Source organism: Alosa pseudoharengus, unplaced genomic scaffold (assembly GCF_046254945.1).
Source record: "Alosa pseudoharengus isolate Yale_2024_CS ecotype anadromous, Long Island Sound unplaced genomic scaffold, YU_APseudo_1.1 YU_APseudo_1.1_scf_10, whole genome shotgun sequence".
Lineage (NCBI taxonomy): Eukaryota > Metazoa > Chordata > Actinopteri > Clupeiformes > Clupeidae > Alosa > Alosa pseudoharengus.
Genome location: NW_027468565.1, coordinates 15,922,729 through 15,948,259, shown reverse-complemented (window position 1 = coordinate 15,948,259; position 25,531 = coordinate 15,922,729). Strand labels below are relative to the sequence as shown.

The 25,531-nt window shown below is 43.0% G+C and overlaps 1 protein-coding gene across 1 annotated transcript in view; it reads right to left on the bottom strand.

Annotated features, from left to right (window-relative positions):
- Positions 1–25,531, bottom strand: part of ckap5 (cytoskeleton associated protein 5) — a 31,104-nt gene continuing 5,573 nt past the window's right edge. Inside the window, exons 13-44 of the mRNA XM_076265479.1 lie at positions 25,289–25,444; positions 25,032–25,130; positions 24,807–24,917; positions 24,043–24,135; positions 23,643–23,828; positions 23,024–23,118; positions 22,873–22,930; positions 22,254–22,379; positions 20,781–20,923; positions 20,509–20,683; positions 20,171–20,284; positions 19,916–20,044; positions 19,277–19,471; positions 18,962–19,085; positions 18,269–18,384; positions 17,643–17,768; positions 17,261–17,410; positions 16,843–17,046; positions 16,404–16,539; positions 16,031–16,224; positions 15,529–15,704; positions 14,561–14,734; positions 13,774–13,894; positions 13,349–13,528; positions 12,740–12,927; positions 12,420–12,495; positions 12,145–12,333; positions 11,830–11,967; positions 11,648–11,731; positions 11,275–11,437; positions 10,844–10,995; positions 1–1,111 (exon numbers count right to left, since the gene is read on the bottom strand). Of these exons, the coding sequence (XP_076121594.1) occupies positions 860–1,111; positions 10,844–10,995; positions 11,275–11,437; positions 11,648–11,731; positions 11,830–11,967; positions 12,145–12,333; positions 12,420–12,495; positions 12,740–12,927; positions 13,349–13,528; positions 13,774–13,894; positions 14,561–14,734; positions 15,529–15,704; positions 16,031–16,224; positions 16,404–16,539; positions 16,843–17,046; positions 17,261–17,410; positions 17,643–17,768; positions 18,269–18,384; positions 18,962–19,085; positions 19,277–19,471; positions 19,916–20,044; positions 20,171–20,284; positions 20,509–20,683; positions 20,781–20,923; positions 22,254–22,379; positions 22,873–22,930; positions 23,024–23,118; positions 23,643–23,828; positions 24,043–24,135; positions 24,807–24,917; positions 25,032–25,130; positions 25,289–25,444 (4,623 nt within the window). The 3' untranslated portion in view covers positions 1–859. The remainder of the gene's footprint in view (positions 1,112–10,843; positions 10,996–11,274; positions 11,438–11,647; positions 11,732–11,829; positions 11,968–12,144; positions 12,334–12,419; positions 12,496–12,739; positions 12,928–13,348; positions 13,529–13,773; positions 13,895–14,560; positions 14,735–15,528; positions 15,705–16,030; positions 16,225–16,403; positions 16,540–16,842; positions 17,047–17,260; positions 17,411–17,642; positions 17,769–18,268; positions 18,385–18,961; positions 19,086–19,276; positions 19,472–19,915; positions 20,045–20,170; positions 20,285–20,508; positions 20,684–20,780; positions 20,924–22,253; positions 22,380–22,872; positions 22,931–23,023; positions 23,119–23,642; positions 23,829–24,042; positions 24,136–24,806; positions 24,918–25,031; positions 25,131–25,288; positions 25,445–25,531) is intronic.

The following is a 25,531-nucleotide window of genomic DNA, read 5'->3' as shown; positions in this document are numbered from 1 at the left end:
AAAAAAAACAATGGACCTTTATTGCCATTTCACTATAGATTATACACGTAAAACTCAATAGCAACAGTTTAAGACTACTTCCAACTGGATGAAATACAAAACAATGCATCAGGATGACCAGCATTCTAACAAACACGTCAGAAAGCCAGGGGAGAAAAAAATAATCAAACCAATTATTTAAATCTCAAACAGCATTTAGTAATGCAAACATTATTTACAAAATAAAATAGTTTAAAGTACTTCATGCCATGCTCCTTATTTCAAGGACACAATCAAAAATCCTTCAAATTGTACAGGAACCTCTAGTATGGAAAAGCAAGTAAAAGAAGAGAAAGTAAAAGTAAAACTTCAGCAGAGTGGTTAAAAGACATGGTTACGGAGGCCCTGGAGAAGATGAAGAGAAGAGACATGGTTCTGCTCAGACGTCTAGAAAACAGGGACAGCTTTATGTGACGCATAATAAAAGCATTCTGCACAAGGAAACCATACGCTGAAAACTCCTAAAATGACACTTAAAAGCCAGTGGTTAGCGTTCATGAGTATATACACATACAAACAAACTGCACAATACTAAAAACAAAAAACAAACAAAAAAGTAATTCAATAATTAAATATTATATAATACAAGGAGATGGGAAGCTTGGTTTTTATGTTGAATTAATTATTATATTTTTATACACAGGAGTGTATGGGTGGCCCTGACTGAAAATAAGACCCAGGGTCAACTATGGATGCATGTCTTATGTGTGGGAGTACAAGCAAGGGCCTAGCCTGACTAGCCCGGTGGCGGGTGTGGTGTTGTAGAGGTGGTTGTTGGGGTGACGTTAGCAGCCAGAGCTAGCGCTAATCTACGCAGCGCTCACTGGCGGTTGCTCTTGATGCGCTCCAGCCTCTTCTTGAGGTCGTCGAGGTTGGCGGCGGGCGAGGAGGAGCGCGTGGGGCTGTGCGAGTGCTCCTGCTGGAAGTGCGACTCGCGGGACTCCTTCAGCTGCGACAGCTTGCTGTGCAACATGTCAGTGGACGAGGCCACCGTGGGCTTGGACAGCAGGGAGGTGAGGGGCGGCCGCTCGTCCGCAGACGACTGCTGCTGCTGCTGCTGCTGCTGCTGCAGCTGTGAAGAGCAGAGAGAAAACAGAAAGAACAAAACACGGCTTAGACAGAGAGACGAAGCCAGAGCAGATCATACTGTTCTCAGGAATGGAGTGTTATGACAAAAAGGGTAATCTAGGTCACCCTCTTAGATCAAAGACCTTAAACAGGCATGCAAACTGGTCAGGGGTGAAAAAGGTGAGAAGGGCACGCGAAGTGACAATAGTGCATAGCTTCCACGGAGTATGAAATGGCCCAAAACCAGAGATTTACAAAGAAAACAAACTATAAAATCACTAAAAAATTTGTTGTGGCCAAAAATATCATATGTATGATAAAAATAAGTGAATATAAAAAAAATTGTCGTCTTCTCCTATTTCTCCTTAAGTGTGAGGGGCCCGTTGCACTGTTTGGCAGCATGCTTCAGCATGGCCCTCCTCTCCTCCTAAGCAATCTACATGAGTTTTCTTTCTTTCTTTTTTCTCTGTTCCTGAAGTTCAGACATTTCTGAAGATTTCAGGCCTATTGGACATGAAGACATAGTAGGCATAGTATTAGAATAAAGATGATAAGTTTGAATATTTGTTGAACCAAACCAAGTGAAACTTGCTTGAGACACACACATTTCAGACTAACATTATATAAAATAGGGTAGACTAGACTAATTTGTAAAATCGATTTGAAATGTTTTAACTTCCTATGGAATGGGCATTTTTGTGTCTAGACCAGGTCTTGTGAAGCCGTGTGCAAAAGTAGATCAAAATAAAATGAAAAATGAGTCATTTAGACCATTATTTGCTAAGGTATGCTCATGCGTTTTGTAAAATGCCCAATGGAAACTCCCCATAGGACTTTTGGTTACCCAAAATGCATACTGACAATAAAAGCCTTACTGTGTGGTTTCTGGACTATTTGGATTGTTTGTCAGAGGTTCTGATGGAATGACTACACTATGGAATAATTACAGAAATGTCTTTGCATTTTCTTTGTTGGTTCAATGGGTGTGGATAAGATGGATTATACATCTGCACAACAAATATTGGATAAAACAATGGATATAAATATGGATTCCTGTGACTATTTCAATACCCAATTTGCTGCATCTATTTTATTGATAAGGATACACACTGCAGCTAGAAGGTAGGGAAGCACCGGAGGGGGAGGAGGGCAATTTGATACAATTTAATTGAGACATAGTAAGATTAATCTGACAATGTAAAGCACTATACAGCTTGTACATGAAGTGTCCAAGCTTTCAAATGGTGTATAACATTACTATGCTACATAGCAATATGGTGCAAATGATTTATAATGTTGGGGGAGAGGGGGGTGGGTGTGTTGTGGAGGGCACACTGTTTCATAACAAGTGTTATCCTGCAGTCTAGGTTACTTACAGATTGTGGCATTGTGCTAGCTAGTTTGTTTAACCAACCAATAAAGTTGTGTTGTGTGAATAGTGTTCACACTACATGTTAAACTGTAGCCTACCCTAGGCACAGGCTACTTCAGATCAGGTCACTGAACGTTTCTTAAAGACATGTCAATCAACACTGATTTTGTCTCTGAGCAAGATCAGTATAGCAAAGATCAGTATAGCAAAGGCTAATGTGAATAATTAAAGAGTTAAATGTGAATAATTAAAGAGTTAACCGTTTTGCACAGCCCAGTTTAGGAGACATTTAACTCTTTAGGTTATTCACATTAGCCTTTGCTCTGATAAGGTCTGTGTATTTGCTTCACCTTTTGCCGATCTAGACCCAAGTCCAGCACGTAACCTATTCATCAAATTAACTTGTTGTGTCTATATTTCTGTCTCATATCGCTAACTTTAACAACATTAAAACAAAACCGGCAATGCTACGTTGCTACACTAATCTCAACGTCTTTTGCTAACAGAAGTTGAAAGTTTCAACTAGCCCACCTGTGACATCTCTAGGCACATCTCCTCGCCGTGCTCACATTCCAGCTGACATTTCAGACTAGGGTTGCAAAATTCTGGGAATTTTCAAAGTTGGAAACTTTCCATGGGAATTAACGGGAATAAACGGGAAATAATGGGAATAAACTGGGAATTTTTAATATGGCAAGTTAGTCTATAACAGGGAACTTAAATGTAGTGGACAAAACCCCATCTTGCAGCATAATATTAGTCAAAACAACCTGATTTAATGCAATTACAGTCAAATTTCTACCCTGCACATACGTCAATCCCATGCACACAGCAATCAGCATAGGCTACTAGACATAAAGGAAACCTATGGTGTGTTCATGTGCATGGGGAAAATAAATTCCCAGTGAAAATGTCATCTCATGTGGGAATAACTGGTGGGAAACTGGGGGAAGTTTGCGAACAGAGTTGCCCAGTTATGGGCTTGTCGTCACTTTTGTCCTCATTCAAATGGGTGTACATAATTTTGCATAAACTGTAATAGGACAATTAATCTGCCTAATTAAGCTTGACAATTTATATATCATTTAAATAATTTATAAGGTTTGGTTGGGGTGGTATGTTGTGTCATTACATATATTTATTATTTGTTTTACCATTTTCTGGGATTCTAACTGAACAAACATTAACTGAACAAACGAGTCAGTTAATGTTCCAACCAATCAAATTTTGTTGTTGTGTTGGCGTGGTGTATCTTGGGCAGTTCAGTGGTTTCAGTGTTGCTAGCTTAGCACACTAGTAAACCATAGGCAGAGAATGGGATTCCCGCTAGCATGGTAGCTAGCTTTGTATGCTAAGATAAGCGAAAATACGAACAAACAAATTATATTGCTTATTACGAAACAAAATGTTAATGTTTGTATATGAAACAGTATGAATTACCAAAAATTTCCAGTTAATTCCTGTAAATTCCCAATAATTCCCATAATTTCCTTTAATTCCATGAAAGTTTCCAATTTGGAATATTCCCAAAATTCCCCAGCTTAACTTCCCATGGAAAGTTTCCGGTAAGTTTCCGGAAATTTACCGGAAATTTTCCGCCCCTTTGCAACCCTATTTCAGACGCATCTAGGCCTATCTGCGCTCACAAAAGGAGGCTATACCTGCGCGAGCGTTAGGAGTTTGAGGAGTTTGCATGCCTGCTTAAAGGAACACGCCACCCAATTTCAGTAGTAATATATGTTCTTACCTTAACTTTCACGAGTTGAGACATACCTCTCCTGTGTCGGTACGTGCACTCAAACGCTCTGGTGCGCAGCGCGAATGTGTTAGCATGTTGCTATGCTAGCGGGCTCAGACGTAGCCATAGAGGGAGGAAGATAGCAGTAATCAAAAACATCCACGTTTTCCCTACTTAAATACAGTTGCACGAGTAGTTGATAAAAATGTGTAAGGTCACACAACATGAAACGTGGCGATTTTCCAAGCGAATAAACAGGAGAACTACAATGTGTGGCGCAATAGCACTTGGGAGTACTTCGACCTAGTGTAGTAATATTAATTAACACCTAATTGTAGATCCCAGCCATGCTTTCCGCCGTTTGCAGCAAAGTGGAATTCTATGAAACATGAATCACTTCTACTTGTCATCACAACCCTTCACAATGCATGTTATAACCATGATCGTTCACAATCTACTTTACCACTACCTGCTACTTTGCGAAGTCAGCTCAAACTAACGCCAGCAGGGCAGGTTGTCTCTATTTACGGAAATGACTGTGTGTGTGCCTCGGGGGGGGGGAGGGGGAGGGGGAGGCTGAACTCTGTGGTGGATAGGAACTACAATTAGGTGTTAATTAATATTACTACGCTAGGTCGAAGTACTCCCAAGTGCTATTGCGCCACACATTGTAGTTCTCCTGTTTATTCGCTTGGAAAATCGCCACGTTTCATGTTGCGTGACCTTACACATTTTTATCAGCTACTCGTGCAACTGTATTTAAGTAGGGAAAACGCAGGGATTAAAGTGAAAAAAAATCGTTTGACTGAACTTTTTTCAGGCCATAAGTCATACGTTCTTCATATCTACCTATAGAGATAGCACCCCTTTTGCGGTCGCGACCTATTGGTTTTTAATGTACAAAAAGATGCAAACAGCAAAGTAAATGGAGTATTCGCCTTATTCACACGGCGGCCATTGTTTAAACCAAAACGAGGCTACAGGGTACACTTACTATATAATTAATGCCACCTACAGGCAGTGTTGGGCAAGTTACTTCAAAATCATCAAAGCAATTTGTTACATTATAATATTACTGTCTCTGAATTGTAAGGCATTACACTACTATTGTATTACTTTGAAGTTACTTTTACCAAAATATCTAGAAATATGGATTTGGAATTCTAAATGCTGTTTATTATGCTCAATGCAGCTCATTGCACTTCTAATGGAGGGCGATGTGGTATAACATAATGACTAAGCTAGGCTTAAGGCTAACAACAGTAGAATGCAATAGGCGCAGTGATGGCTCATGATGCAATACAAGGAACAATCATAGCCAGAATTTTGTTAAAAGCAGACAAAAGGTCGAAGTCTGGTCAATTGTGATAGAAATGCTGTAACTTTAGGCTTAGGCCTACTCATTAAAATCAACAGAGAGCCCACTACCTGTATATTGTAACCCAAAACTTGTCAAGATAGGCTACACAGTGCCGCTGCTGGCCATTTTGGTGCCCTAACTGGTGAAATACAGTATTAACCTAAGTAGGTCATCATATGGTCAACTATAAAGATGTAGGCTAATCTGACTGTTCCCAGGGATGGGTAGTATTTCTGAAACATGTAATTAGAGGGGATGCATATTGAAATCTGAAAACTTCTTTTTACCTCTTTGTGCGCGCTATTCAGCCCAAACCGCTTAACGTACAAATTTGGTTCAAACACCGTTCCGTAGATCTTCCAAGGCTTTACCGTCCTATCCGTTTTTCATTTTTGAGAAGTTTATACTTTTTGAGATATTTGTAATTAAAAGTGTATTTTTCCCCCATAGACTTGAATGGGGGCTGTGATGTCATAATACTGGCACAGGTGTCACCTGTGAGGAATTCAACTGTCTCAGCCTCTAAGCATACAATCTAGCTCTACCTGAACTACACATCCTGTTAAAGTGTTTCCTGTGTGTCAAAATAAAAGTCCCAGCCATATATCATGCATTCAGCATTATATCTCCAGAACGGCTTGACGTCCATGCTTCAAATTTGGTACGAGTGTTTTTATGGACTCAAAGATGAAGTGAGTTGAAGGTTGAAGGTCAAATGTCAAGGTCAAAAACACCTTGAGTGTGATATCTGAATAATGCCATGTCACACAAGATTCAAATTTGGTTACTCCAAAAGCACCTTTGCAGGTATCACAATTACCCTACCAACAGCCCCACCAACACCCTAACCAGCAGACTGCATCCCCTCGTGTAATTCCTCGGAATTGCATTTCTAGTATGTATAATTTGTATTTCAAATACAAAATAGTATTTTATCATTTGTATTTTATTGGGTTGAAGGAAATGGCTCTGTATTTTGTATCAAAATACTTTATTGGTGTGTATTTTTGTATTTTAGAAATACTGCAAAATACTATATGTGAAACACACTAAAAAAAGTAGATACTACACACAGGTGTAATGAATAATTGGTAATTAGGCAACAATGGTTTATTTTTATCGCAATCAGCTGATGTGAGAACAGCTGTGTTCAAAGACACTAACAGCTTTTCAGTGACGGCTATTGTTGAAGCATCAGCTCTGGTCTGAAGCACTGGTGTGAAGTCGTACGCAAGTAAAGATGAGCAAGTTTACCTGTGCAAGTTCACATAAGGACACCGACAAAGGCAACCATGTCCTATTCACTAGTTCACATTCCTGAATTTGCATTAAGACAAAAGCATAATACATAAAAGCATGATAGAAAAGCATGTTTGGCGAGGTCTCTGGCCATGGTCCTGAAGGGCTTCACGGAATCGTGCCGGAGTCGACTGCGCAGGCAGGAGTCGGGCAGGATTCCGCCATACACCCCCTTATCCTTTAAACATGTAAGACGGGAGGCGTAAGGGGAGGTGGTGGGTTGCGAGCGGAGTAACACCGATGCTGTAACTTCGGCAGGTAGAATGCAAATAAATAACCTGACTGATTGAAGGAGGCATGGCAAATTCCGTCACGCTCCTCCCGAACTTCCGTTTGTAAAACGCCATTTGTCTCCATGCCAATCATTAACAGAAAAGATATCTCAATGAACCACAATGACATCAATAGATGGTAAGGTGTTGAGTGTGTTTGAATTCCCTTCCTTGTAGCATCCATTTCTGCATTCTACAGTGGGGACAAGTTCACCTTGTTTAATTAAATAACAATTCTATTTCCTTATTAGCTGCATACTTGAGGTTGGAGATATTAAGGCATATCAAGTTTCTCACATACTGGAACTTAGCCTTATGATTTTCTTATTCAGTTCTGCACTGGACTTGAATTACGAAATTCGGCACAGATACACAATTATGATTTTGGCCTATTGATTATAATGTGGTTAATTGAAAGCTCTGTCAGTCGTTTTGGATAAGCATCAGCTAGTTGACTAAATGTAAATGTAAATTCTTGAATTATTCTTCTGATCACACTACATGAACTTGCATACGGTATGCTATTTGGTATGACGGGCCAAATTGTATTGTTTTTTACTATATAGTTTTAATAGGCTAAATGTTTGGGATATTAAAAAGCTTTTTTTGCAGTGCTTTCATACTTCCTTGAAAAAAGTATTTTGAGTATTTTCTAAATACAAAAATACAGTATTTTATTTTGATACATAAATATGGTTACTGTATTTTGTAGTTTATTTTGATACATTAAAAATGAGGGTATTAGGTATTTTATTTTGAAATACATTCTGATGTATTTTTGCCCATCCCTGCCTGTTCCCAGCATCAGAACACTTTGCGATGGTTAGCGTGTCGTAATTCAAGTCCAGTGCAGAACTGAATAAGAAAATCATAAGGCTATGTATCTTGAAGTTCCAGTATGTGAGAAACTTGATATGCCTTAATATATCCAACCTCAAGTATGCAGCTAATAAGGAAATAGAATTGTTATTTAATTAAACAAGGTGAACTTGTCCCAACTGTAGAATGCAGAAATGGATGCTACAAGGAAGGGAATTCAAACACACTCAACACCTTACCATCTGTTGATGTCATTGTGGTTCATTGAGATATCTGACATTTTTTCTGTTAAAGATTGGCATGGAGACAATAGGACATGGTTGCCTTTGTCGGTGTCCTTATGTGAACTTGCACAGGTAAACTTGCTCATCTTTACTTGCGTACGACTTCACACCAGTGCTTCAGACCAGAGCTGATGCTTCAACAATAGCCGTCACTGAAAAGCTGTTAGTGTCTTTGAACACAGCTGTTCTCACATTAGCTGATTGCGATAAAAATAAACCATTGTTGCCTAATTACCAATTATTCATTACACCTGTGTGTAGTATCTACTTTTTTTAGTGTGTTTCACATATAGTATTTTGCAGTATTTCTAAAATACAAAAATACACACCAATAAAGTATTTTGATACAAAATACAGAGCCATTTCCTTCAACCAAATAAAATACAAATGACAAAATACTATTTTGTATTTGAAATACATATTACATGTTTCAGAAATACTACCCATCCCTGGGAACAGGCAGATTAGCCTACATCTTTATAGTTGACCATATGATGACATACTTAGGTTAATACTGTATTTCACCAGTTAGGGCACCAAAATGGCCAGCAGCGGCACTGTGGGTTACAATATACAGGTAGTGGGCTCTCTGTTGATTTTAATGAGTAGGCCTAAGCCTAAAGTTACAGCATTTCTATCACAATTGACCAGACTTCGACCTTTTGTCTGCTTTTAACAAAATTCTGGTTATGATTGTTCCTTGTATTGCATCATGAGCCATCACTGCGCCTATTGCATTCTACTGTTAGCCTTAAGCCTAGCTCAGTCATTATGTTATACCCCATCGCCCTCCATTAGAAGGAATGAGCTGCATTGAGCATAATAAACTGCATTTAGAATTCCAAATCCATATTTCTAGATATTTTGGTAAAAGTAACTTCAAAGTAATACAATAGTAGTGTAATGCCTTACAATTCAAAGACAGTAATATTATAATGTAACAAATTACTTTGAAATGACAGTAATAAGTAATACATAATACATTACGATTTTGAAGTAACTTGCCAAACACTGCCCCTGGCACTTTCATTTCTTTACACCATGGCTTGTTAGTTCTCCCCCATTTCCAACAGCTGCCCATCTCCATTTATTTTTTAACTTTTGACACCTGCCTTCCTTTAGCAACAACGCATCCATGACGGCTAGTGGCCTTGCCAAATAGACGCACACAAATTACGCTAATATGCGAGGTTCTGGTAGGCATACTGGTTATGGTTTTGTGCTATAAATTAATAATATTTTATAGCAAAGTTTTAACTTGACTATTTTGATTGCATGGTTATTTTTTGTCAACATACACTCACAATACTGTCGTTAAAAGTGAGGCCTAAAGCAAAATAGGCTACAAGGCTGTCTGTGCGTCACAAACACGACCCCCTTACTAAACAGTTCGCGATGATGACAATATTATTATTATTTTATGTTAACACGCTCAGTCAAAACCTTCCGTTGCAAATTGTGAAAAACATTGTTGTACATGTCATAACAGACGGGATAATACATTGCATACGGTTTATATTGCGTCGCTTTACACATAATGTTAGTTGCATTGATTAAAAACTGTAACAATAATAGTAGCCTACATGGGGTGGCATAGCAGGCTATCTGTTCAAGTCATAGGTGACACCCAAAATGAATGACCTCCCCTGACAAGAGTTCGCGATAGTAAGAAATTGTCTACATTGATGCACGGAAAGAACACAGCCTACGCTTCTTCTCCGAATTCGCACAGAGCTCACAATATCATATCCAAAAAAGTTAAATGGATTTGCCAACCTCATCAGCTGTCTCGATTGTCACTATAATCCAACTTTTAGACCGTTAGTCCTCCATATGTGTTCTTTTTTTTAAGCAAACGCCCCAGGCCAATGAGACAAGCGTGTAGCTACAACATAAACAAAGCGGAACTCATGGCTGAGGTAGGCTAGGCTATCTTCTTGAGCCGTCACTGATTGAGACACAGAAAGTTCTCAAGAACACTATTAAGTCTTTAAACATTTATCATCACACACATTAATTCATCGGACCTAATATTTGTAGTTGCCTTAAAAAAAGGAAAAGAAAAGGTGATAGGAGGGGGGGGGGCTATTTTTTTTTCTCATCGGATCTGCATCGATCTCAAATATGACATTTCTAAAATCAAATTGACGGAAATCAGTCCTACGACGGAGAACTTTAATCCTTGGAAAACGTGGATGTTTTTGATTACTGCTATCTTCCTCCCTCTATGGCTACGTCTGAGCCCGCTAGCATAGCAACATGCTAACACATTTGCACCGCGCACCAGAGCGTTTGAGTGCACGTACCGACACGGGAGAGGTATGACTCAACTCGTGAAAGTTAAGGTAAGAACATATATTACTACTGACATTGGGTGGCGTGTTCCTTTAATAAAAGTAAACATTTAGGGTCAGTTACCAGAACATGGATTAAGCCTAATCCAAGACTACAGTTTATCTTCATCATCTTAATTCTTTTTTACTCTAAGACTAGGCTTAATCCATGTATGGGAAACTGGCCCAAATATACATTCATGAATTGATTAAATAGGTAGCAGTGCTACAGGCTGGGAGTGTTGAGGCCGAGGCTGACCTTGGAGTTGTTCTCTAGACCGTGTCTTTGTCTGAGGATCTTGAGCCTCTCGTAGTAGACGGCTGGTTTCAGTTCCTCCCCGTTGCTGTTGATTGGGACACTGCTGGAGCTGGGCATGTACATGGAGGGATCACCAACATGCTGGGGAATCACTGCACACACACACACACACACACACACACACACACACACAATATGGGAAAAGAACTATAAAATGCATAGCCTCATTATGAGCAGAACGGGCAAACTATTGCATCAAGTTGCTTTAAGTATATAATGATGAATTAACAGGGCCATAGATCAATTTACAATTACAATATACCCTGAAAATAAATCTAGGATTAGTCCTCAAGTCAGCAGAATCTACAGGGGTATAGAATGTTTGTGTGTTAGTCTGTGTGTATGCGTCAGCATTGTATGTGTGTATGTACCAGTGCTGGAGGACTGGATGCGACCTTTGCCCTCGCGCTCAGACTCGATCATGCGCAGGCCTCGCTCCACGTAGCTCTGGAAGAACTGGGATGTGTTGCTCAGGAAAGGCTCAACATCAGCATCCGAATACTTCAGCTTATACTCATACAGCTCTGTCAGACCCTGTACACACACACACACACACACACACACACACACACACACACACACACACACACACACACACACACACAAAAAAAAACAGTTTTAGTCATTTTCCACAAACCATGGATAGATAGATAGATAGATAGATAGATAGATACTTTATTGATCCCCAGGGGAAATTCAAGAATGGTTTAACCAAGTGAGATGTGAACCAAATTAAAAATGTACCTCTTTAGTGTTCTCCTTGGAGCCAATCTTCTTGAAAATCTCTGAAAGAATTTCACTCACTTTGGACTTGGACATCTTTTCATCCTATGAGTAACATAAATATACATCATTAATTCATTTCCAACTCAACCACCACACTGAACAAGCCCAGTGCTCAAAAAATAAACACAACTCTTCCATACCGTCCGGATCGCTCCCTTCTCAGACCCCTTGTCGGATTTGTGACCCGACAGGTTGCCCGCATGCTTGACCACTCGCCGCAGGTGTGCCTCCAGCTCCGACTCATTGCGGTTCTCGATCATCGACAGGTGATCCAGGATCTGTGGACATGTGAGCCAACAACTGGTTAACACATACTGTAAAAAGCGCCACTACATCAACTAACCACACACAGGGGTTTTCCTGCCCCCAGTACAAGGTCAATATGGACAGCTTTCCATTTGGCCTTGGAGTCTTTTGAACAATGTGCTCTAGGTGGGCATCTGTGGTGGTCATACCTTGGCACCTTTGAGCTTGCACAGGGTGTGCAGGAGGGTCTTGAGTGTCCGGTGGGGGACGTCGCTCTTGAGCTGCTTCAGCTTCTCTTTGGGGAACACCTTCATGAAGTTGTGGACGTCCAGGAGGATGCGGTCCAGGTTGATGCTGTTGATAGTCTCTGGAAGGAACCGGATCATCCTCCACAGACACTAAAGAGAAGACGGTTCCACTCATGAACACACATCCATGAGGACAAGATCTCATACACGGACATTAGCACAACTGTGATTTATACCTTCATGACCAATTCTGAGAACATCGGAGACCCTGCTGTAGTGAGTAGACTGTCTTGTAGCAGCACCAAGAGAGCACTAATGGAAGAACAGAAGCCATTATTAGTACACCCGATCAGACACTGACCCAATGACACACACACACAGACAGATGCACACAGACAGACGCACACAGACAGACGCACACAGGCACACACAGAGACAGACACAAACACACACACACACACACACACACACACACACACACACACACACACACACACACACACACACACACACACACACACACACACGAGACAGACACACACGCGAGGAAGCCGACCTGAGGATGTTGGTCTGGTCTGACTTCTCCAGCACGCGAACCACCAACAGGTTGACCGAGCGGATGAGCTGCTGGCCGTCCTCGATGTCCTCCACCCGCGCGTCCAGCATTAGCGTGATGAGGCCATGCATCAGGTCCTTCAGCACCCCCATGGACGCCTCACGGGCCAGACTTTCCACAGAAAACAACTGGGAGGGGACCACAAACGAGGAATCGCACAGTGAGAAAGAATGGTCCAACACTTCAATACACACAAACCACCCCCCACCACACACACACACACACACACACACACACACTTGGCATGATGCTGTACTCACAAACAAACCAACTAATCAAACCAAACTAATAAGTCTAAGGCTATGATGACAGGACATTTACGAAACATCTTATCTAGAAGATGTGGAATTTGAGGATGTTGCAACAGCTTAGAAAGTGCCTGCTAACATGTTTAAAGTACTTTAATTACTAAATGGCATTTGTGTTCAAAAAAAATTCATAACATAAATCAAATGAGACATTTTGGCTATTCATTGGAAAACATTTGCTTCCTTGCGACAGACTAGTTGCACAATTGGTAAAGAGAGGAGGAGGATTGTTTTTGCTCACAGAGAGCATGTTGCCGATGATGCAGCTGTAGAGCTTGAAGATGTCCTTCTTGTCCAGCCGGTCGTCGGCCATGTGGGTGTTGTAGATGAGCCGCAGCTGCATGAGTGTGGCGATGAGGAACTGGTCAATGTGGCCCGACATGGCCTCCGCCTTGTCCTCCTGCCGCAACACCTCATCGATCTAAACAAGTCAGTACACACACACACACTCAGCAACAGAGCTATACAAATACCTTTATCAATAGCTATGCAGGGATATTCAATTCTTCAACGGTTCAATTGATACAAAACACAAACGCAGCCATGTTGTGTCTACTGAACAAGGATTTCGGTGCAGAACAGAAGAGTTAAATTTTGGAATGTTGAATACATAGAACCAAATAAAAACAAAACTCCTGCAGTTGCCAGGCTTGCTTCGTGTCCCACCTGTGCTAGGGCCTGGATACTGGTGTTGATGTCTCCACTGGCCACCTGGGAGATGACGAAGTTGATAGTGGAGGCTGTGCTGTTGCGGAGGTCATCAAAGTGCGGAGACACCGAACGGATCCTAAGAGACAAAACATTGAGAGAGAACGAGAAAATATTACTCGAGAGAAAAATGCACCATGTACACTACAGAACACAATGTAGATTGTATTGACAGCGTATTTGTAAACATTCACCTTTATATATAGCAACAGTGGCTAACATTCTGTGCAATCTAATTAATATAAACATGAAAAATGAGCACCAATGACATCTGACCACTGAAGTGAAGATAGGCGTTCACATTAAAGCAATACCAAAGAGTTTTTTGTACCTTAAAATAATGTTTCCAAATTCATTTCAGTGGTTCATCAACTCGTAACAGGGTGAACGGCAGTTCTGCATTCGCTTTGCGGCCCTCTATCGGCTACAAATGCACTATGTAAGTTTGCCAGATCGGGTAGCGCATCTGTAGTTCGATGGAATGAGACATAAGAAACTACAAATTTGACTTGAATCTAATTTCGCAATACATCGTACTTTCATAAAATCATGCAACATATTCTACCTTGTCTGTGGACATTGTTATTTGCAAAGCTAGTGATAAACAAATAGCGTGCGTGCGAGAGAGAGGAAAAGTTCTTTGGTGTTGCTTTAAAGACCTCTGGCTGCAGCAGCAGCAGAGCCCATAGAGCCCTGTCATGCCTGTTCAGCCCCACTGGACTGTAGTGGTCAGCAGAGGACTCACTTGGGCTCTGGGATCATGACCGGCTCCAGCAGCTCGTCCAGCTTGTGCTGCACCAGGTCGGGCAGCTCGCACACATTCGTGTGGTCATTCTCGATCATGTCCAGGTCAAGCTGGAACTCCCGTGGGATAGAGGGCGCCGAATACTCGGAGTGAGCGTTGTGCTGGCGCGCTTGGCTGTGGATAGGAAGAAGAAAAAAAAACGGAAAAAAAACAGTCAACCTCTTATAGAAATGTCTGAATCTGTTCATACATTTCTACAATGTAACGTTAAGGATTTTATACAAACAGGTCAACAGGGTTTTTGCCATTGGGGTGACTGGGTTATGGTGTCGCGTGATTCAGCTTTGCCTCAGACTGCCTCTGACGCCCTCACTCACAAGCATGTGATGCTCCTGCTAACTGAGAAAGCCCCTCAAGGCTCCTGCCTCTACCCTACGTGCGTGGCTGCGGAGAGGGGCTACTGGAGGAGGAGGAGAAGGAGGAGAGGGCGGCAGGAAAGACCATACTTACATCCTATACGTGCGATACATTATTCTGTCCACGGTGAGCGGCACACACGCGTGAGAGTAGGGAGTTATACAAAGAGAGGAGAGAAAGAGATACAGGCACAGGATTAAGAGAGACCACATGCAGTCCGCCAGAGGAAAGGAAACAGGAGAGGGGAAACAGGAGAGAAGAATGGCAGAGTCATCATAGCAAAGAGATTAGTCCGGTTACAGGCACACTAGGAGTCTCAGAACATGCAATCCATTCCATGCGCTGGTCAGGTGAGCGGAAAACAGAAAGGGTTAATAGGGAGGGCCTTTTTTTAAAAGACCTTACCACATCTTATAAAACAAAGCCAGTATGGATCTAGTACTACATGAGTCAATATGGCCTCTCTTAAGAACATGGCAAAAACCGGCCTCTGAAAAAGAGTGTTCATGGAGTGTTTGGGAAAAGGGCCTCCTGGTGTTTGGGGGACGTACTTGAGCTTGTTGGGCATGTCCTCCTGGGCAGCGGCAGGCTTGCGCATGAAGGTGGCGCTGGGGTTGGTGGGGTGCTCGCGCTGCGCCCGCTCGGCCGGCTTGGCGGGAGCTGGGGGAGTCTTCTTTGCCGAACGCTTGATGCGCTCTTCCAGCATACTCAGGTCCTTCTCAGAGAGCTGCAAGAGACAGCGACATTGCTTAGCCCAATTCTCTAAGGCAAAGGTAAATTCTCTCAATCTGATTGCTCTAGTTATGTGACTCTAGTGATGTGTAGGCCTTTCTGAGCAATTGATGCAGTTTAGGCAGTGAAGAACCTTCACAATGTTTATAATAGAGCCAGATGGGTGCTTAAATCAAACTGCTCCCCATTAGGCACCAGGGTTAAAGAGGGCTGAAATACTCTGTATATGCTGCTGTAATAGTGCCTGTAAAAGTGTATACTTATTGTTTATGTAAATACTACTGTTTAGGAAAATATTTTGCACAAACAACAAACACTCACATTGCCAATGAGTTTGAAGACCTGGTCCCCACAGACATTGTACACCACCACCACAGTGTTGAGAGCAGCATTCCGGACAGTTGTGTCACGGTCACCAATGTGGACAGCGATGTCCTTCAGGCATTTAGCCGGAGTTGGCTGGCAAACATTCATTCCGAAGCCCTCAATCAAGCACCCTAGCTCCTCCAAACATTCTGGGTTTAGCAAAATGAACCATAAAAGGAAAAGCAAAGATTACAAACAAATCATGATAACACTATTAGTGATAACCATATTCTTTAGTACTGCAACAGTATTGCAGTACAGCATGTAAACTTCATCTACATGAGTAGATGATGGGCTTTGTTATGGTGGAGTGTTTGGGCTTCCTCACCACATCTCTGCTTTGAGTTCTTGGACTTGGTGCCCTCCATGAGGAAGGGAAAAAGCTTGCTGGCGGGGTACACCTTAGACAGGATGGAGAGGATGGCACGCACGTCCTTGCGCACCACGTCTTTCGACTCCCCTACCTGCTCAAAGGGCACAAGGGGAATCAAGAGTTTTTAACCATTCCAATGTAGGGGTTTCATTTTATAAGAATAATTAAAAAAAAAAAAAAACTGCTGTACATACCACATTTCTTCATCTCTCACACACACACACACACACACACACACACACACACACACACACACACACACACACACACACACACACACACACACACACACACACACACACACACACACACACACACACACACACACACACACACACACACACACACACACACACACACACACACACACACACACACACACACACACACACACCTTGAGGATGAGGTAGGGGATGAAGGAGGAGGCCTCGTAGTCGCTGAGGTGGTAGTCTTCGCGCTTCAGCATGGTGAAGAGCAGCTTGAGGAACTCCAGTGCCTTCATCAGAACGGTGGTGTTGGTGTCAAAGAAGCGCAGCGTGAACCACTTCAGCACCAGGTCCAGACAGCCGATCACCGCGTCGCGCTCGTCCTCCATGTGCTGGTGATTTCCCCCAGAGCAAGAAAGAGTGGACAACAAAGTGAAACTAAATGACATGAATGGAGGTGGTGAATTCACTCAAGGAGAAGACAACAGATGACATCTCCCGTGACTTGGCATGTGAAAAAGGCCTACGAGTGGCCTCCTCAGAAAATGAGATCAATACAAAATAAAACACGTTTGGGGACACCAAGGCTGTCAGAGTCGGTTGTACCTCGATCATGGAGCCGATAGCTTTGACGTGGCGCTGGAAGTCAAAGTGGAAGAGCTCGTCCTGGAGCCACTTGGCCAGGCAGGTAGACATCTGGGTCTTGAGCTGCTCGATGTACTCATCCCTCGGAGTGTTGAAGTTCCACTTCAGGATCTGCAGGGCAAGAACACCAGCTTTAACATGGCAGACAGTCACACATCAGGCAAAACAGGAAATGAAGTTGCAGCTTTGAGCAAAGAACCTAAAAGTTTGGAAGCCATAATTTATTATTGAACATTAAAAATTAGGATCATTTAATTTGATTTTAATCTGAGTCTAATTAAAATCACCTGTATATTAATATTCTAACTCATGCCCTCATGATCTGGGCTATTAAGGTACCAACCTTGAGTGACTTCTCCTCCTTCACACGCTGCTCCTTAGCGTTGGGCACCAGGATGAAGATAGGGCCGGACTTATCCTCCTCATCCTTGGCATTGGCCTTGACCACAGTCTTCTTCCCCACCACACCCTACCCAGGAAAACGTGAACATAAGAGCCATTACATATATACTCAGAGACAGACAGACAGACAGACAGACAGACAGACAGATAGACGGACGGACCATTAAAACCTCTTCAACACCTCCCTGGTATAAAGAGAAACCGGGTGAGTGCTTTGCTGTGTAAACCCACCAGCCCCAAGTGCACTAGTGATTGCTGTGACTGTGACTCATGACAAAGGACACCAACATTCTTACAAAGGTACCTGCTTGTCGTCAAGACTGTGGTCTGAAAGCCGTTTGGGATTACTGATATTACTAGCTCTGTCCATGCCAGAGTTGAGTTCCACACTGGCTCTCTATATTTAATGAACACAGATCAGCTTCTTAGAAAATACTGGCTTTCCAGAAGGGTAAAGTCTTACTAAGACAGTATTGTTTCACCAGTCCTTTTCCAAACGATTAGTGTAAACAGTACTAAAATGGAACAATGTGTTCAAACAAATGACGACATGGGGGGGAAATGAACCTTTTTAGCAGCTGGGCCAGCTGACTTTGCTCTCTTGGTGTCAGGTTTGGATTCTCGTTCCCGCTCACGTTCACTGGGAGCAGTGTCATCTGCGGCACTCTGGGCACTGGCTGGAGCTGAAGGAATGACAAGATCAAGAGAGGATACCTCAGTAGCTATAGTATACACACTCTACATACTTCATTAGGTACAGTATACTACACACTACATACTTCATTAGGAACAGTATATACATACTACATACCTTATTAGGAACAGTATACACATACAACATACTTCATTAGGAACAGTATACAGTATACATACAACATACTTCATTAGGAATAGTATATACATACTACATACCTCATTAGGTACAGTATACACATACAACATACTTCATTAGGAACAGTATACAGTATACATACAACATACTTCATTAGGAATAGTATATACATACTACATACCTCATTAGGTACAGTATATACACTACATACATCATTAGGAACAGTATATACAAAGAGCATCATATGGGTGATCCTTTATGGATGCTGAACTAGCATCCAAGAGGTTAATTTAGCTTCATTGCTGCCCACTTCAAATGTTGATCTTATGAGAAGTAGTGAGGGGACTGTGGACAGGCTGCTGTAGCAAACTGAACAGAACAAAGAGTTCTACTAATTCCTCCGTAGAAGGTCAGATCCACTGTGGTACCTGTGGTGGGTCTCCCAGAGGAGGCTGCCTTGGTTGGGGCGGCTTTGGCCGGAGGACCGAGCTTGGCCGGCATCACCGCTCGTGCCTTCTCCAGCATGCCGACCACCTGGTCCTTGGACGCCGGCTACAGAGCAGACAGAGAGGAAATTACATCATGAGATGAACCGAGGGAAGCAGTAGGTGGGACAGAGGCCAGTGCACAACAAAAGGGGAGTTGAGTAAATCCTTTTAAACATCCTCCATCTCATTCATTCAGAAACCACGGAAGCAAAGAGGTCTTCTTACACAGGCCAAGGTCACGAGGACACACCGTACCTTTAGCTTGCTGGTGGCCTTGGTCATCTTCTCGTAGCCCAGGTGCATCATGAAGGTGGGCAACGCGTCCTGGGCCTTCTTGCGCACGTCTCCGCTGCGGTCCTCCAGGCAGCAGTAGAGTTGGGGCACACAGAGCATCAGGTCTGGGGACGCCGCCCGCAGACTGGGCAGCCTCTCGGCCAGCCAGCCCAGCAACTGCAGACGAGGAGCACAGGGGTCACGGAGGTCAGACACACACATTCTCTTTCCATTTCATTTTCCCCAGTACAAGGATCTTCACTTGTTTGATGGGTTGGTACAACTTTCACAGAAGACTTTTTAAAGGGTCACTAATGAACCAACCCATGAAATCACTGTTGGGACAGGTCTTGAATTTCCTCTCGGGATCAATAAAGTATATCTATCTATCTATCTATCTATAATTAATTCATAGATATGTCCATTTATCTTGATTTATTGAATTGATTGATATTTGATTAAATACCACTAACAATTATTTCACTGCAGGACTACAGCAAACACCCTGCCGACAGGGGCAAGGCCACAGTTCATAAGGTGCTGAAATACTGTATGTGCAGCTGACAGCCTTAAGGGGGTTGTTGGCGTGTGGTTAGTAGAGGTGGGAGGGGGTCTGGGTACCTCCTGTCTGAGGAAGGGGTTCTCCCTCTTCAGCTCCTCTGACATGTCCTCTCCCTCCAGCCACTCCTTCATGCCTGTCTGCTCCACCCAGGCATTCAGCGTCGTCATGGCAGAGGTCCGCACATTCGCCTGGGGAGGGGGAGAGAGTCAAGCCCAGGGCCATACGGTCACTACCAAACAGTCAGTGACCGCTGATAGAGTATGTGTGAGTATGTGAGTGTGAGCGTGAGCATGAGTGTGTGTTATAATCTCTACCTTGCTGTCTCCAAGCACAGTGATAATGGGAACTCCCAGATGCTTGACATGCTGCTTGAGGCCAGGGCCCATTGCTATGGCCAGCTGCTGTAGGATATTTAGTGTCTGCTGAACCTGTGGGCCCACAGACACAGACACAGACACAGACACAGACACAGACACAGACACACACACACACATTATGAGACATGACATGATTTACTGCCCTCTGCTGGTGAAGAAAAAAACAAACAAAAAAAACCCCAAGCCCAATCATTTATTTTCAAAGGCAAACAGAAGTTCACAAGGAGGATAACATCACACAGGATCATACAGACACACAGAGTTGGACTCCTCACCAGTAGTTTGTTGGAGTCATTGAGACGGCCCTTGAGGGCCAGGGGCAGCTCCCCGATGTTGGACTGGATGAACTTGGCCTCAGAGATGACCGCAGCCACTTCGTCCAGACCCTCCTTACGGATCTTCCAGTTCTTGTCCTCGATCTTGGACACCATCTCAGATGTGATCTTATCACTGGAGGCAAAATCACGCAGGTTAAAGATGCACAATAACAGGCCAGAAAACAAACTAGCTGCATGTTGAATGGGTGTGTGTGGTTTGTCTGTGTTACCTGATGTCTGTTCTGGGCAGCAGGTCCATGACATCTCCCGCTCCTCCCTCATCCTCCTGCTCGTCAGCATCCTCTCCGTTCTCCTCAGCACCGCCCTTCTTAGTGGCACCTCTAAAGGGAGCCGGGGCAGACTGGCCCTGCATCTACACGCACACACAGGCGCACGCACGCACGCACGCGCACGCACACACACACACACACACACACACACGTTAGCCTGCAGTAGTGGGTGAAATGAATGCTGGGATAAATTTTCAATAGACATAATGAATGTTGTGTAATTACTAGGGCTGTCAAAATAACATTTAGCCTACGTTTTAAAAAGAACGCCCAGACCAATACAGGAGCATCAATTTACTATTTCTGCAGTAAGGTTTCGTCCTGCCTGTTTGGTGTTTGTCTGTTCATACTCCCTTTGTGACTGTAATACAGAAAATCTTTAAAATAAAATTCTTAAAAAAATAAATAAAATAATGCTAGCCGCCAGCCTTGTCAAAGTTAACTTTGCTAACGTTTTGCTGAGCCTACCCTATTACCGACTGACTAACTAACCGACAAAGTCCTTTAATAAATTGTCTACATTTGTTGCACAAACAAAAGGTCTTCAAAAGTATGCTGAAGGAGGTTACAATTATTTCCATTTCCATAACTTCACACACTACATTTCCGTTGCACTCGTTTTCCTACTGTTTAGTTTAATTTCTTGAACTTCTCTATTTCTTATCCTGGACTGCCACCTACTGGATAGAAAGGGCAACAAACTATTTTATGTGTGAATAAAAATCTACATGTTTGAATAGCCAAAAAATTCCACACATTACCTTGGTTAGGGTAGCCTACTCTGCACATGTCATTGACAGTAAGTGGTAACTTCAGTCATTTGCATTCATCATGCTAAAAATCTGCTGATGTCTGAGCCAAAGGGGAAATTATATAAGAGAGACGTTGGTTTGGCTCTTCATTGATTCACTCATCTGCAACTTGTTTTTAAGATATGTTCATAGCAAAAATGGATGTATATCGATTAATTTAGATTAATAAAATCACAGAGTATGTAATTAATTCGATTTTTTTTTTTAATCGAACGTTAAGAGATTTTATTGAGCACTAATACACATATTAGTTATGTATTAATGGCCAACTTGTGTTCCTTAGCATTACCAAAACTTGATATTTTGTGAAGTGAAACATAAATGTGTTTGTGTATGGCATTAAAGCACCACTTGCCAATAACAAGGTTCTGAGTGGTGCCATCTTGTATAATTAGGTTCTCTCTCATACTTTTGCTAATGCTTTCCTTTTGATGATATCAGCATGTTCAATAATGCTGTGCTCTTAGCACATTCACAGCTGTGGTTTTCCAGAATGCAGAGCTGGTTATGGCTTACACCGCTTCAGGGCTTAAGTTTACCTTCCCCTCCCAAGCACACACACATTGACGCTATAGAACAAACACCGTCAGCAGAAATGTACCTTCTCAAACTCGGCGTCGATCTGTGAGAGCAAGGCGGTTTTCTCATCCTCAAAGAACATGCGCAGTGGAGCTCCCATGTAGAGATACATCACGCCAAGCAAGGCGATGGCAGATGTGCGCACCGCCTGAGACACACACACACACACACACACACACACACACACACACACACACACACACACACACACACACACACACACACACACACACACACACACACACACACACACACACACACACACACACACACACACACACACACACACACACACACACACACACACACACACACACACACACACACACACACACACACACACACACACACACACACACACACACACACACACACGGGTAGAAGCTTTACTTTATCTCTCTGGCATAATAGATTCAGTTTCACACAAAGGAAATGTGGCTGTGGCTTTGAGATATGGTGTTATGTGAGTGTAGTATTTCAACACATTTGAATATTATTTCCATATAATATGCTTAGCAACTTGCAACAGGTGTAAGAATAGGTGGCTTCATCGGTTTAGTATGTAGCTAATGGGCATTTCATAGCCTAAATGAGACAGAACACTGGCAGCCTAGTCGACATAAAATAAACAAAACACTCACCGGATTGGTGGCACCCAAAGCAGTCTTAACATTATTGATAAATGCCTTCACATTGATCCTGCAGGAAACAGAAATACAATGTTCAATGGATCTCCAGACACAAACCCATGAAATCATAAATGACTAATCTAATTAGCATGTGGAAACATACCCTGTGAACCCAAACTCCTTCATGGCGTTTGCCAACCAGTTTAAAGTTTCAGCCTGATTCTTGGGGTTCTTCTGTGCAAAAGCCAGGGACACCACCTGAAGTCAAAATCAAGCACATAAGAGTTCAGTTAATTAGCTTGTTATAACATTGTCTTTAAACATGACTTAAACCTCCTTTGTTAAAAATATCTAAACTTCATGGTTCACATTATGTTGTGTGTGTGCATGCTTGCACACATGCACGCATATGGAGTGAGCAGGTGCATGTTCGTGTCGCACTTCTCTCTGGATCAGTGACAACAGAGTGAAGCTAAAAGTGAAGCTACAATGGCATGGGTCTATTGCCAATTCCACAGGTGTCTCTGGGGCATGGGTCACAGCTATTAGCGCTCAGCATTTAGCCACTTCGCCACTCACATCGTCAGTCACCAAACAAACGCTTCAACAACAGCTTCCTTCAGAGGACCATTTCAATTAAATATGATATTACAATATTCCAAAGATTTATCCACTGACAGTTCATAGTAGTGTGCAATACAAATGTACAGAAATAAATACATGAGCCAATTTGTGGAGCCCCTTGTACAAGGTTAGTCCTCCTTTGCAGGGACGGCACAGACCTGTTCGGCGGTCCAGGGCAGGGAGCAGGCCTCGCCGATGGCCGTCAGCGCTTCCTTGGCCTTGCCGCCACATTTCACGTCGCCAATCTTGTCCACCAGCCCGTCCAGCACCACCAGGGCAGATGTCTTGGAGAAGACGCCCTTCTGGGCGATCAGGCCCACGATGTGCAGCTTCATCTGCATCACCTAGGAGACAGCAGGACAAAGGGCATTTTGAACAACAGCTCATAGATCTATTGGTCACCTCCATCACCTTGGTTCCTCAACTTGTGTAAACCAAACATGGTATTTGTGTTAGTACATCACGAGGTCATGCAAATCAGGCAGAGAACATCTTGCGAGTGCTTGACCTGGCCAGAGGTCTGGTGAGTTTGAGAGTTGCTAATGATGACAAACATACCTGGAAATTCGTCTCCTTCCAGCCCGGCTTCTTGGCCAGCATCCGGACCAGTGCCTGGCACGGCATCTCGCTGCGGTCCATCTGCTCCACAGCCTGGAAGTGAGACAGCCCGCAGCACAAATGAGTGTGGTCATCCACAAGTACGCCATTGTTTTATTCGACTAAGCAGTCTGACCAGAAAACTGGCCAAAAAAGACTGCAGTGTGACCAGGCGGTCTGCTACTTGGTATCCTAACTGCAAGCGATGCTAGCGGGCGTTAGAGACAGAAATCAGTTTGATTTATTTTTCCAATTGGAATGTGTTACAGTAACTGCAGTGTTTCCCATACATTGACTTATTTGTGGCGGCCCACCACAATATCAACATTGACCACCACACAATGATTTTCCAGGTTGTACTAAATTGTGCTTAAATCTGGTTAACATCATAACCACGCTGTGCTTATTAGTTAAAAACTGTTGTATTCAAGTTAATTCTGCAAACCAACCACCACAATTCAATTTTGTGGGAAACACTGAACTGGATGTGACGACACAGTGCTGTACAGCGTGATGTTGCGCGACATTTTGAGCAGAACTTTTTGTCGGATGCCCCGTTTCTATTTTCTTTCGGTCACTCGTGTTGCTCTGCTATTTCGAACAACAAATACGATGCAATAGAACGGCATATTCAACAGATTCAATATGGACAGAGAGCATTCAATGCTACGCGACACCCGGACGTAGTTACAGTAGGACAAGCTGTGTAAGAGTAGAAAGGTCACCTTCTGAAATTCCTCCATGCTGGCCAGACGCTCCTTCCAATTGCCACTGTCCAGCTGCTGCATACAGGAAGCGGGCAACACGGCAGCAGCCTTCTCCTCACACACCTCCAGCTGGTCGGTCACACACACACACACAGTTTTGAGGGAGTCGCCCTACATGCCAGATTTTCCATTGAAATTTCAACAAATAGATGACAAGAAATGACATGTTTAATGTTTGCTTACTGAGAGTTCAGTCTCTACAATCTCTTTGCTTTCTGGAGCCTTCTTTGATTTTCCACTGGGTGTACTGGAAGGCTTGCTCTTTTTCAGGGGACCAGCCGACTGAACATAATAGGAAAAATATAGAAAGAAAAAAAATCTCATTAGTATATCCATCCATGCATCTTACAAACCCCTTCCCCGTTGGAGAGACTTGTGGAGGACAGGAGACTACATTAGTAGGGTACTGCCTAGAGGCTTGAGGGAGGGATGCTCCTCACCTTGGCAGCTAGGGCCTTCTTAGGAGGCCCCGAGGCCTTGGGTGGAGGCTCTGCTGCGGGCGCGGCCTTGGCTGCAGGTTTCTCCTTCTTCTCAGCTGCTCCTGCAGCACCTTTCTTTCCTCCAGCTAGCTCCACTTTATCTGCACATTCTTTTATCTGTTGCAGCAGCAAAGACAGAAGAAGAATTAGCATAATGTGTGTCTTGCTAATCATGAAATAAAAAAAATAAAAAAAGAGTTGTAA